Source organism: Protomyctophum bolini (genome assembly GCF_963924005.1).
Source record: "Protomyctophum bolini genome assembly, chromosome: 22".
In the NCBI taxonomy this organism is placed as follows: domain Eukaryota; kingdom Metazoa; phylum Chordata; class Actinopteri; order Myctophiformes; family Myctophidae; genus Protomyctophum; species Protomyctophum bolini.
This window is the reverse complement of record NC_137883.1, coordinates 25,636,456-25,650,258: the sequence shown is the minus strand read 5'-3', so window position 1 is coordinate 25,650,258 and position 13,803 is coordinate 25,636,456. Positions and strand designations below refer to the sequence as shown.

General features: G+C 41.4%; 1 protein-coding gene across 5 annotated transcripts in view; it reads left to right on the top strand.

Annotated features, from left to right (window-relative positions):
• The window catches only part of ptpn13 (protein tyrosine phosphatase non-receptor type 13), a 75,234-nt gene that overhangs the window by 60,304 nt on the left and 1,127 nt on the right, over positions 1-13,803 (top strand). For 3 of the 5 annotated variants that reach the window (XM_080756140.1, XM_080756139.1, XM_080756137.1), the window contains 19 exons: positions 1,081-1,295; positions 1,522-1,620; positions 1,776-2,158; positions 3,022-3,181; positions 3,851-4,006; positions 4,708-4,879; positions 5,823-6,033; positions 6,647-6,732; positions 6,915-6,970; positions 8,048-8,203; positions 9,313-9,478; positions 9,760-9,849; positions 10,473-10,561; positions 10,767-10,822; positions 11,513-11,616; positions 11,823-11,971; positions 12,073-12,163; positions 12,348-12,685; positions 13,139-13,354. In XM_080756140.1, the coding sequence (XP_080612266.1) occupies positions 1,081-1,295; positions 1,522-1,620; positions 1,776-2,158; positions 3,022-3,181; positions 3,851-4,006; positions 4,708-4,879; positions 5,823-6,033; positions 6,647-6,732; positions 6,915-6,970; positions 8,048-8,203; positions 9,313-9,478; positions 9,760-9,849; positions 10,473-10,561; positions 10,767-10,822; positions 11,513-11,616; positions 11,823-11,971; positions 12,073-12,163; positions 12,348-12,685; positions 13,139-13,354 (2,993 nt within the window). The remainder of the gene's footprint in view (positions 1-1,080; positions 1,296-1,521; positions 1,621-1,775; positions 2,159-3,021; positions 3,182-3,850; positions 4,007-4,707; positions 4,880-5,822; positions 6,034-6,646; positions 6,733-6,914; positions 6,971-8,047; positions 8,204-9,312; positions 9,479-9,759; positions 9,850-10,472; positions 10,562-10,766; positions 10,823-11,512; positions 11,617-11,822; positions 11,972-12,072; positions 12,164-12,347; positions 12,686-13,138; positions 13,355-13,803) is intronic. The other 2 variants (XM_080756141.1, XM_080756138.1) reach the window with 1 other exon arrangement.

Below are 13,803 nucleotides of genomic sequence, written 5' to 3'. Positions count from 1 at the left end.
ACGATCCTTCTTACATCGACGCACACAAGCCGACAGTGCTGTCCGGAGGGTGTGTGTGTGTGTGTGGCACTGTGTGCTACCCGGAGCCTCTTGACCCAGGCAGCAGCCCGGTGAGCCTGTGCATTTCCCTGGGCCTGCCTCTAGTTAAAAATAAGGTTGGAGCTTCTTCTGCAGTGCTTCTCCTGGGATGCTTCAAGTTGCAGCGTCGACATGTACAGCATGTTCACATCATTAACATTGCAGTAGCCGTTTCTTCTGGAGCGGGTGTGGTTTGGTGGTGGGTTAGCTTTGGGGGGTTTTTCAGTCAGTGGTCCAGACCCTGCTGATAGGGCAGCCTTACTCATAATGGTGGCCGTGTTTTAATAGTGGGTAACCCTACAAATGTGTTTTTTTTTGTGCTATTGGTGAACACTGTACTTATTGATGCATGTAACACTAGAGGCTGTGGTGATTAAGAAAAATCCTTTCGTGAACTTTAGGCAGGATTGGTCCTGCCACCAATCCAGATTTTCAGATTAATTTGTTCCTTTTAATTCCATCAGAATAATTTGTTCATGGATCAAGTGCAAATGTATTCATTTTCTAGAAATATATGTTGAATTGCGCCCTCTGCAAGCTGTCTGGAGTAAACCACAATTTTTTAGGTTTTAGTTTTCTTTGCATAAATCAATGCTATTGAACATCCTTTACGTCTGTGTGTCGGTTAAAGAAATATTGAAAAGTAGTAAAAAGCCCTTCGGACAAAACCTCTTAACACCATTTGACCCTCAAACTGTCTGCTAAAGCAGCTAACTCTAATACCTCTTTCCCCTCTTGTGGAAGTAATTGACAACATATATTGTCATAACATCAAATTTGAAGAGGCAGTATTTCTTTGTTTTCAAAATATAAGGTTTTCTTTCATTTCTTGAACATTTTGGAGTTGCGTAGTTTCTTCCCGACAGCAGAGATCCAATATGTTGAGTTGTGCCCTCTGCAAATACACCTGACAGTAGTCCCAAGAGTATAAACATTGTTATTAGGTATCCACCACTGCAACATATTGAAAGTACAGCTACATTAATAATCTTCTGTCTCCAGACAATGTATTTGAGGTTGGCTTGCTGAAGAACTCTTCAGGACTGGGCTTCAGTTTTTCTCGAGAGGAAAACATACCCAAAGAGCCCACTGGCTCCAGCATGGTCCGTGTCAAAAAGCTGTTCCCTGGCCAACCAGCGGCAGAGAGCGGCCGCATCAACGTAGGCGATGTCATTCTCCGTGTCAATCGGACCTCGCTCAAAGGCCTCTCACAACATGTAAGTCCGGTATCTCCTTGGGTTGGGATCCCAGAGGGGGTTCAACAAACAATGATACATTTAACCACTTTTTCAACCTTGGCGAAGATTAACGCTGTGAACTTGTAGATCAGCTATTTCCATCGTGTCACAAAGTATATGGGGCTTAAATGATTTCACATGTATGATGATTTGCAAGTTAGAATTGCATGCATGAGTTCTAACACATATGCATACTGTACTGTAGGAGGTGATCTCAGCCTTGCGGGGAACAGGACAGGAGGTAACTCTGCTCCTCTGTAGACCAGAACATGGTGTTCTGCCTGAGTTGGATACTTCGGCCCTGGTGAGAATGTACTTTTTGATCGCGTGTGTGTGTGTGTGTGTGTGTGTGTGTGTGTGTTTGTGTGTGTGTGTGTGTGTGTGTGTGTGTGTACATAATGCACTTGTTCAAGGAGACTGAACAGTGGTCTTAATCGAGATCAATCTTTTCCTCAACAGACACCTATGTCTTCCCCTCGTAAGGAACCAGTCACCCAGGTGGAGTCCAGCCTGAGTTTGAGCAGGACAGCCTCTCCTTCATCCAGTGAAGGCAAACGGGCCTTGGGTCCCGTGGAAGAGGCTCTGGAGAGGCTGATGCTGAAGTCCCCTGGCCGCCGCAACAGCTACAGTGACAGCACTGATGGCGATGAGGAGGTGGAGGAGGCCTTTAGTCCCAGCGCCCTGGAACACTGTCGGCAGACCTGGGACCACAGTGTCTACCAGACCCCCAGTAACAACTTGGGCCTGGGCCGCTATGACAGTCCTGCTCAACTGGATGAGCCTATCCACTCCATGTTCTACTCCCCTAACGCATCTATGACCAGATCTGACCTCACCAGGAGGTAATGTTTCATCAATTACAAAGCATTATAGCAAGAGTTATGGCAACTTGCCGGTACTTGGAGTGAGAGGAAAGTGTTACTTGTTCATTTAGCCACTGATTTTATAAACTGATCCAGACTTTACAGCCAGTGTGCCTCGTTAACCACATGAACCCAAGAGTCCCTATTCTTGGCATATCATAATTTGGTGAAAATAGAAGAGCTTGTACAGAGAATACAGATATTGGGTGAAAAGGATCAATAAGACATTTTTGTTAGATTCAGAGCTGATCGAATCAAATGATGAAACCGTTTGCTAAATGAATCCGAGCAGGGCCATCGGACCCCAACTTAAAGGGACACTTCACCCTTTTTGCAAAAAAATATATGTTAATGATGTTTAGAAGCTTTAGAACACTTTCCTGGGGGTATTTATGTGTGTAATATGTGGTTTTAGATATTTTAGATTGTAGCAGTGAGCCTGTTGTCTCTGATGTCATGGACACTGGGCTCACTTCCTTCCTGGACTACATGTTGTCTCAGTAAGACAGCTCTCCCCCCTATCCACAAGGAGGAGCAGTGCACCAAAAAATTATGGGAATTGTAGTCCAGGAAGGTAGTGAGACCAGTGTCCATGACATCAGAGACAACAGGCTCACTGCTACAATCTAAAATATCTAAAACCACATATTGCACACATAAATACCCCCAGGAAAGTGATCTAAAGCTTCTAAACGTCATTAACATATATTTGTTTACAAAAAGGGTGAAGTGTCCCTTTAAATAATGTTCCAGGTTGCAGCTTTAAACACAGGTGGTTTAGTGGTTGACTTTCGCAAGTGACACGTGTTCTATATATCTGTGTTTGTGGGTGTTTCGGACAGGTGTCCTTCATCTCCCTTGACGGCTGAGCTTGAATCTCCCCCTCAGCCCATGGTGACTTCTCCTGCTGCCCCCAGCCCAGAGCCCCTACCTCCTCCACTGCCCACACCCCTGAACCTCACCATGCCAGGGAACGGACAGGACATGGACGACTTTGTCCCGGTAAGAAAGAACTGAGGATGGGGAAACTCATGTGGTCGGAAAGCTGGAATTCTAATAATGTATTTCTGTCAGACCTCCAGAAACGGAGCTAGAGATGTGGTTTAAAAATATAAAAAGTGTATCTGTACCACAGATTTTCAAAAAACTGTACTAAACTAATATATATGGCCGCAGACACCCCATCTAAAGAATATGTTGTTCCAGATTTGAGTTAAAAACTTTGAAAGAATTTATATTCAAAGATTTGCGCCACATTTTCACGATTTTTCTAAAATACCGGATCTGCAAGCGGCAACACAGACGCGTCCTCGGGTATAAATGGGCTTAGTGTGTTCCTAGTCTCGTGTTGACAGACTGTTGACTCTCTCAATTTACAAATATAAAGTGGAAGTGGAGCCTCTTCCCCACTTCCGTTTAGTCTTTACAGTAGCCCACATTTATCCTAATATAAATAGAAATCATCTAAGTATATATAGCTTGTTGCTTAGCAGAGAATTAAATATCAAAATAAGCTCTAAAGACATTTTAAAATATATTTTCGTGAACGGAAATGGCAGCTTCCTTACTCTGATTTCGGGACGTGTAGTCCTCGACTATATAGTCTCCGGAGATTGTGGAATAGTTGTCTGGCTGCGCGAGACTAGTGTGTTCCTATTTCTCGTCGGTCAGGACGTGGAGCTGAAGGTCTCGTTGGTGAAGTCGGACAAAGGGAGCCTGGGCTTCACGCTAACCAAAGGCAACGATCAAGGCTGCTACATCCATGACATCATTCAGGACCCAGCTAAAGGAGACGGTCGGCTCAGGCCTGGCGACCGAATGATCATGGTAAATACAAAGCTATACCCTTGGGCCTTTAGCTCAACAAAATGGATGTTTGAAAAAAGTGACAACGCAAGTGTCAACGCAATTAATTAAGGGACAATGCATATTAATCAACGGGCCAGAGTTAGCCATAAGCTAATTTCCATTCCATTTTGAGGGGCGCTAGCCCCTCCTATGTCCAGCTTTTAGTGTGTCCACAAACTTCGTCTCAAACAAAAAGTTCCCATTGACAATGAATGGAGAATTTAACATCATAGTGTCAAATAGGCATAGTGCCTATTTCGCGCCATGATGATCTACGATGACAAGAGCGCCCCTCACTTCACACAGGTGTGATTTGTATTCTTATCTAAAGGGTCATGTGATGAACTATGCCACCCCCTTGCTCCTAACCACTTAAGACATGGCACACCTATTTTGGGCATGTCATTAACTCATAATAACCACAAATAAAAAATAAATAAAAGGTTTGTGGTTATATATATGAGATATAACATAGTGTAAACTGCCAATTCATAAGCTCGTGGCGCAACGCATTGAGTTTGTAGATAGGCTATTTTTGCTATTGGACATACGACGGAGTACATTATAGGGCTTAGGCGGTTCCACCATTGTGAAATGTTTCAAATCCCATGACTCTGTGTTGATTTGTGTATATTCTGAATCGGGTTGAGTGAATTATTTATCTCATCTGTTCTCTACAGGTGAACAATACAGATGTCTCCAACATGGGCCACACTGAGGTGGTCAACTTGGTGCGTGCTGCTCCCCGGGTGGTGGATTTAATTGTGGGTAGGGTCCTAGAGGCCCCCAAGCCCCCGATAGAAGCCCACCTGCTGCCGGATATCTGCCTCCAGGGGCCGCAAGAAAACCTGGGTAAGGAAAAGTTCATCTACATTGACTCAGCATTTATTTAACAGAACAGGTAAAATGTGATAAAGGTTAGTATTGCCAGTAAAATACATATAAGCTCCATTTATGCTCTCGCAAAGTTTGGAAGGGGAGATGGGTGTTGAGTGGGGCCAGCCGCCCCACCCATTCGGCTCCCTCTCCAACATTTGCAGGGTTCCTCTAACAACCAAATTTGACCTGAGCCTCCGTGTATCTGAATTTCCATCTAATTCTGTGTGTAAGGACTAGTAGGAGAAAGTTGTTGTAAAAGCATGGCTTTGCACATGTTTTCCACACAACACACTTTTAAAAACTATCAATCTGGTAACGGTATACATGGCCCAAATACTGCCTGTCTATTGTTGTTTCTTCTTCCAAGCCTTCTCTGTTGCTCCGTCCAGAGCTTTTTCAAAATCATACACATACTGAAAATTATTGATTGAATTGTTTTTGCTTGATCTTTCTTTTCGAAATACCCCATGTGTGTCTTTTATTTCTCATTGAATAAAAAAAGTGATTTAAAATGTTTTATACGTAAATATCACTGGACTTCAAATAACAACACCAAACATTTATTAATTTTGCTTTGATTTTGAGTGTCAAAATGCCTTACAGTAATAAGCAATGTCATTTGGACGAGTCATCATCCAAGATACTGATCTGTAAACAAACCAGAGCCCAGGCTAAGAAGATTGACATGGGAAAATACTTTTGTGTTTATAGAAAGATGCCTGTGAAGAGTAGGCTTCCCTTTCACACATTCAGCGCGAACAAAGGCATCAACCTCTATGAATGAGGCATCAACTATATGAATACGTAATTTTTATAGCGTTTATTTGTCACTCCCCCGGTGTGCAAAGACTTTACTCCTGTCTAATAAAAATGCAAAACATAAAAAACCCTCCCTCCCTCCCTCTTTCTCATGCAGGCTTGATGCTAGATGGTGGCAGTGACAGTGTGTATGGAGTGTTGTTTGTGAAGGACATCCAGCCTGGTTCTGTGGCCTCCGAAGAGGGCAGCCTGAGACCACTGGACATAATCCATTACATCAATGGAGCTCCCACCCTGGACCTGACTCTGTGTGAGAGCACCAGACTGCTGGAGCTCTCTGCCAGAGACCTCACACTCAAGGCAACACGGTAGTGAAAGAGAAGAATCATTCAACATTGTGTGCGTGTGCGCGTGCGCGCTTTCATAATGTTCCAATTTGGTCTGCACATTGTTTTGTTTCATACTTTCATCACTTCCAATTTCACTTTGTCCGGGGTATATCCTGAGTTCTCTCTACTGATTGGATACAATTGGTATACCGAACCTGAAAATGTACTTTCTGTGTGCTAGAGAGATGGGCAGATCCCTGTTACTGAACAAACACTCTAAAGCGAATGCTAATATATAGCACTACATTTACCACCAAAAACGAATTTCAAAACAACCACACCTCTTTAACATGATATGACTTTATTTATGATGTTGGTGTCACTGGTGGTTGATACCATAAGGTAATAACCAATAGATTAACCACATTAATCCTGGCATGCATGAAATAAAAAATATAACTAAATATTGAATAAAGAAATATAAGTGTCTGGGGTGCACAAAAAAGTGTGTTATAAAATGAAAATTATCTTTATAATATAAGGCAAACACAATTTAGGGAATGAATGGTTCCAACATATGGCTTTAATTTTCTTGGATGATTAGTTTTTGTTCTAATTTGTTATGCTTGATTCCTCCTCTCTTCCTCTCAAGGGATGGAAAGCCAGTTTCCACTGAACAGAAGAGTGTCTCTTTTTTCAACAATAACGTCAGTCCAAAGGTCTCCACCAGCATGAACGGTACGGATCATGTCCGAAAAACACTGCTAATGCCTGGCATCACCCATGCTGTTCTGACACTGCTAATGCCTGGCATCACCCATGCTGTTCTGACACTGCTAATTCCTGGCATCACCCATGATGTTCTGACACTGTCACAGCATGCAAAATGTATGATGCTACTCTTTATTTATGTGTTTAAGGGTATCTTAAAGGAGGAGATCAAAGAGACAACTGTCTGTCAATTTGTCCTTTGGAGGTAAGTACCACCTTGTACAATTGACAATAACAATTTGGAAGAGAATACATGTTCTTCATTTTTTAGACCAAGGAAAATAATGGTTAATATTGCTGGATCAAATGGCTCAATCTTCTAGAACTACTACATCCATTTTATGACGCAAGCTCTTTTAAATTAATGAAGTGAGAATATTACCCAGATCTGTGTAAAAGATGTATGGGTGTGAAACATTTGTGTGTACAGCATGTACGTTAGATTGAGCCCTGCCATATTGATTTTCTACCATTTTAATATTAATCTATGAAAATATTCTGGTTGACTGAATAGTTTCTAGGGGCAATTATTACAAATTTGATTGAAGGCTTGGTTAGAATTATTATTTCGTACGGGGCCATGAGCGCGCACACAGCCAGTAATGTAATGGCTTGTAACGCGGGTTGAGTGAACACGTAACATTTGAACATTTTTAAACATCTCAAGCTCTCTGATGACAATGAATTGATTAAATATGTTTTTGTGCTATTGTGTTAATGTTAAAGGACCTATAACATAAAATTCAACTTTTTCAATTTATTTTGTGTTTTTGGTGCTCCCATATGTGTTTTCTATCCCCACAAATATCCAATTTTGAACAATCAGGCTTTCATATCATATTGGCGCTTTAATGGAAATTGCTCTCAGGAACAGCTCAACTGATTTTGGTCTCATCGTGATGTCATCAATGTCACCCCACTTTGTATAATTCTCCTCTTCTTCAGTCTTCAGTTCCAAATTTGCATTTCCACTTTGTTTAAAATGTCCACCATTGTTGATTTTCCAAGCTGGCATGGAATGGAAACAAGCCTGGTTTTATCTAGCATCAGTATTATAATGACTCAAATATTAAATAATCTGCATATCGGCACCCCCACCACCTCAGGAAGTTGTGGTATTGCAGCTAAAACTGCTTTCGAAGTCCAGAAAGAAATGACAAGGACTGGTTATATCAGAGTGGTGATTGAGGATCAAACCATTAGAAATAACTTTGAGGGACATAGACAATATGATATTAAATATTAAAAGCAGTTTTAAAATGCATGTTATTTGCGCTTTAAGGAGGAGATAATTAAGCTGGAGCTGGAAAAGCCTCCCTCAGGAGGTCTGGGTTTCTCTGTCATTGGAGGGGAGAGGGGGATTTTTGTCAAGTCTATAACCCCAGGGGGAGTAGCTGACTCATCAGGAAACCTGCAGGTTGGAGACAGGCTGCTTAAAGTGAGTTTGTTACACCTTGCCAACACCTTGCTTTACTACTACTACTACTACAACAACAACATGCTTTGGGTTGAAGGGGACAAAAACAACTTCGACACAGTGGCTACGTTTACATGAGCAGTTAAATCCCCTTTTCATTCCGAATAGAAGTTCAATCCTATTAAACGTTGTTATGTAAACACCTACAAAAACGTACATCCGAATGAAAACGCTCGATGCGATCTAAAAACCATTCCGATGTCACTGGCCGGATTACTCCGATTTTCAATGCGATTGAAAGAAATTTGACTCATGTATACACTGCTTCGGATGTAAATTCATTCTGGTCTTTCTGAGCATGCTCCAAAGCGCTCATATCCAAGGCGCGCCGTCGGCGCCGAGGAGTTTGCACATAGAGCGCGTTATTTCGTTCCTTTTTTCAGATCCGAAATCCACAAAAAAAACGTGGAGCAGCAGCAGATGAGATACCCCTGATCTGTGTGTGTGTGTGTGTGTGTGTGTGTGTGTGTGTGTTCAACAATAATAATCATCAGTGTTGCGTTGCGTGCCCTGGCCGTGCTGTAGATACAAAGTATAGTAGTAGGCCTACAAATAAAAACGAGATGTCCAACAGATGGCGTAGTTTCACGTGAATTAACATGTATCATGTCTTCTATCACTTCTCCATATAAACACTCATTCGGAATGACCATTTCCCATGTAAACTCGCGGCAAAAAACATAACATCGGATGTATTTTATTCGGAAGTATTTATTCGGAATGATCACCCTTCATGTAAACGTAGCCACTGTTATGCCATTCAAATCCTAAGATCAGCAACATTCACTTCAAATCCTTCTGGTTTGTTAATTGGAACAGGAAGGAATCGTACATTGATTGCGCGTTTCAGCTGAGGAAAGCTCATGCCGAAACACATCCATGTACGATTTATAGACTTGAAGTGAGTGCTGGTGATTTTTTTGCAGTTACATGATAGTGTTATGTCTCAATGAAACCTGTGTATATTATTAAGTCTTAAGTTACAAAGATCAATAATATTTCACAATGACGTTTTAATTTAAGGCCTTTGTTTCTCCATCTTAACTACTGTGTCTGTGCTGTGTACGTAGGTGAATGAGGCTGCAATGACGGGCGTGTCCCACACCAAAGCTGTCACCACCATCCGCAAATCCAAAGGTCTAGTTCATCTCATGGTGTCAAGACCGCCGGACCAAAATCCTACCACATACCTAGCATACCTACCCATAAATACTGACAAATGCAATGGTAACACAGGTATGAACACATACCTGCCCATCATTTCAGAAACATGCAATGGTACTAGCTACAGATATGAACACAATACCCATAATATTTAGAAATACTATTGGATGTATGCCTTTCCTATTGTCATATGCACTGGAAATCTTGACTACCGATAAACATTCATGTTTTTAGTGAAACCTTCCAATAATGGTAGCTTTTGATGACTGTATTTCCGTTAATGAACAGTGAACCTTTTGAGTAAATGTGAAATGCACGTGTGATGTAGTCTTTTGTCTTGGTGTGGTTCTCAGATATCAGTGAGGACAGTGGAGTAAAGACCAAGCCTTTTAGTCCCCGTGATGGGCTGAAGTCTGACGGCCTCCCTATCATACCACCAACAGGTACATTGGTTGAATTGAACTTCCTACTTGAAACCCATTGCTGTTGACTACGGACCAATAGGTTTTATACCATGGACTGTGAAAAATATACAGTATATGGACAAAGGGAACGACAACGTCACCCATTGGTTTCTACAGACACGTTTTGAAGCCGCTTTTTCGGCAAATTCAAGCCCACCATCTTGGAACTTGCGGTCCCGAAATGCAAGCGGAAACGGTTATTGGTTGGAAGGGCAACGAGGGTGGGTCTTCACTCGGTAGAACCAGTACTAGAAGCATAGCCTACTTTATCATTCATTTTTTAAATATATAATTTTTTATTTGGACACTATTTACTAAATGTATATCATGATACCGGTAATTGGAAAAAGGACCTCAAACTAGCAATTGAAAACAAAGTATTTATGAAAATGTTTCCAACTTTCCAAAGATATTAAAATCAAGTGTAAAGTCCAGAACCTCATTCACTGAGTGCTAATGCTTCGGCAGCCAGCAGGGGGTGCCATCATTGAGAACGGCATGCTAAATATCTCTTGCTTGATGCTTGATGTTTATACATACTCACTTACTCATCTTACTGTTTAACTTGCAATAAATAAATAAAAAAATATTATTTTCTACAGATTATGAGGTGGGTTCTCCAGAGCAGAGCACAGAGCTGTCAGAGGACACAGATTGTGATGGTTCATCTCTACCCGAGGATTCCCCTGAGGTAATGAATCCTCTGCATTTAATATGACCACTAGTACAATATATGGCAAGATCCACTTATTTTGGGTAAAATGTTAATGTTTCGGGTTTTTTACACACAGAGTTCAAATACAACTCAGAATGTTACTTACTGTGTACACTGAATGTATACAGTAATACACTAATGCCTGGTAATATGATTTTTTTTATACCTGGTAAAATTACAGAGTTCCCGGAAAGCAGAATGGAAAGAGGAGTGTGTGGATGACCCCCTAAATGAAAAGTAAGCTCTATTTTAATGATCTTTAATTTGTCTTGGAGACAGAGTCACAGCTGCATACAAATAACAGACACGTTCACATACGAAAAGAAAAAGACACCATGAAACATCAACATACACAAAACAGAGATATTGCACACATTCCCTTGATAAAGTGCTATAGTTGCACTGGTGTCTTTTTCTTTTCGTATGTGAACGTGTCTATTTGTATGCAGCTGTGACTCTGTCTCCAAGACAAATTTCTCCCAAGGGAGACAAATAAAGATAACCTTGAACCTTGAAAGAGGAGTGTGTGGATGAAAAGTAAGCTCTATTTTAATGACCTGTCCATTTTTCTTGTTCTTAAATGATTTTCTTTCTTTTTAACCAAAAAGACCTGATGCTGATCAAAACAGCTTTCTGAAAGACTTATGTTGCTTTATCAGTGGTGCTCAAATGTCTTCATGTCAAGGACCCCCAAAATGTATTTGGCTGCTGACCTCTACAAGATTTTAGAAAAAAAGTTCCCTTTAAAATGTCATGATTAATAATACAAAAATAGCAGATCTGTGTCACACTAAGAGCTTGTATATCTTCTATTTTTTGAATAGCCAAAGTATAAAATAATGCTTAAAGTGGTTACAATGATGCTCTCCCTGTTGTAATGGGTTAATGGTTGTCCTTAACACCCATGTGGTGTTTGTCTCTGGATAGCAGCTATATGCAGATTGGTGCTGGCCAACCTGAGGATGATGACGTGACATGGGGAAGTGATGAGCTGCCCATCGAGAACATGAACTCCCAACAGGGAGAAGATGGTGAGCCTTGATATGTGTTCTGCTCATCGTTACATTATCGGCACACATTGTCCAGATACAACAAGGCCAATATAAAACTCAAATGGGTATTTCCATGAAATGGTATGAAGTTCCTTATCTGGTAGTGCTACAGGTTTTGGACACATCCATCATTTGAGTGTTGGAGTATCCTTCTCAAAACGTTCAATTTATTGACCCTTCCCCAGAGGGAGCTATCATCACGGAAGATGAGCTGACCTCCCTGCCCCTGGTCAAGGTGGTTCCTGATGGCCAGTACACAGGCTCCAAACTCAACACTGTGGTCCGCATGATGAGAGGACTTCTGGAGCAAAAGGTCCCTCTACAGGAGTTTGAGGTAATCACTTCTCATTCTCACTCTCATGACTTTCTATACATATGAACTGTGAATACAGAATTTTATTTGTTGTTTTTGTTTTCTAATATGCCCTCTGACAGAATCTTCAAAATCTTCAGCCACTGGACGACTGTTTAATAGGGCAGACAAAGGAAAACAAAAAGAAGAATCGCTACAAGAACATTGTTCCCTGTAAGCCAATTTCATTATATATTATATTGTTGTTGTTGTATAAGAGCTTTTGTCCAAGAGGCTCGGTGACTAGCGCTAGCCGACCACATTTAAAGAAACCATTTCACTTTTGGTGTATTCAAGGCAGGGTGGCTAGTATTTCACGTGAGTAAATGGCATTCTTTGGTATACTTTTCTTTCACAGTTGATACCACTCGAGTTGTACTTGAAAAGGATGGAGGCTACATCAACGCCAATTTTATCAAGATGCCAGTGAAGGATGAGAACTTCTTGTACATCGCCTGCCAGGGACCTCTACCCACCACTCTGGGTGACTTCTGGCAGATGGTTTGGGAACAGAAGTCTAATGTAATCGCCATGATGACCCAAGAGGTAGAAGGGGGTAAAGTGAAATGCCAACGTTACTGGCCAGATACACAGAGAACAGCAGAGATGGTGGACGACAGGCTGCAGATCACGTTGGTCAAAGACCAACACTTGGACAACTTTGTCATCCGAATGATCGAGGTTAAAGATATCAAGGTGAAATCAAACTCTGATTTGCTGTTCATTTTCTTAGGATATCATGTATTGATTGCACCGTAATCAATTGATATTAAAAAGGTGGGTGTTCAGACCAGGAGGCGTCAAAAGGCAATCTCGGTGGTAAATTAATTAACATGAATGCTGAATAGCTCGATTAGTTTGATATAAATCATTGCTAGAGTGTGTTTTTTTCCAATAACAGGGGTCTCCCTGTCTCTCCAGCACAAACGGAAAATAATTTTAGGTCGGGATATCAATGTTCGGATGCTCATGAAAGATCTTTGTATGATTGGGTAAAATTGGTATCCTATCGTGAAAATGTATTTTCTTTACCAGAGAGATGGGGAGAGCCCTGAAACGTAACAAACACTATAGCCTATAGGTGGCGTAGTAAATAAATAAATACTGTACCACTTAACAACGTTTGTATTGAATTGTCCTCCACTGCAGACCAGCGAGGCCCAGCTCGTCACTCATCTGAACTACACCGGTTGGCCTGATCACGGAACGCCTTCTCAGCCAGAGCAGCTGCTGACCTTCATCTCCTACATGAGGCACATCCACCAATCAGGACCTATCGTCACACACTGCAGTGCAGGCATTGGCCGTTCAGGAACGCTCATTTGCATAGACGTGGTTCTGGGCCTCATCAGTAAAGATGCCGATGTAAGTATGCATGAAAGTTCTTGCATGAGAGGGGGAAAGGTGGTGGAGTTAAGAGGGTTTTTTTACGAAGCGCTTTTAGTAGCTATTTTTGTCGACTCCAAATAAACCTACAAAACCCACTGATGCACCCAATTGAGACATAAGCTGTACGCAGCGAAAGAACACATTGTCCACACTCCACAGGTTAACGTTCATTTTGATATATTTACTGATCCAAGCATGTGCACATACAGTACAAATGGGTTATTCCATGGTGACTGTGTTCCTTTTCATTGGTTCAATATTATTTGAACCAACAGACAAACGTAAAGGTGTTCAATAGCATTGATGTATGAAAAGATATATAATGGAGTTAGGTGGTTTCACCCCGACAGCGACGATATTTAAATAAGAGCTTTAATTTTGATTTCAAATAAGGTGGTCTGTTTTATGTACTGCATCAGTTTGAC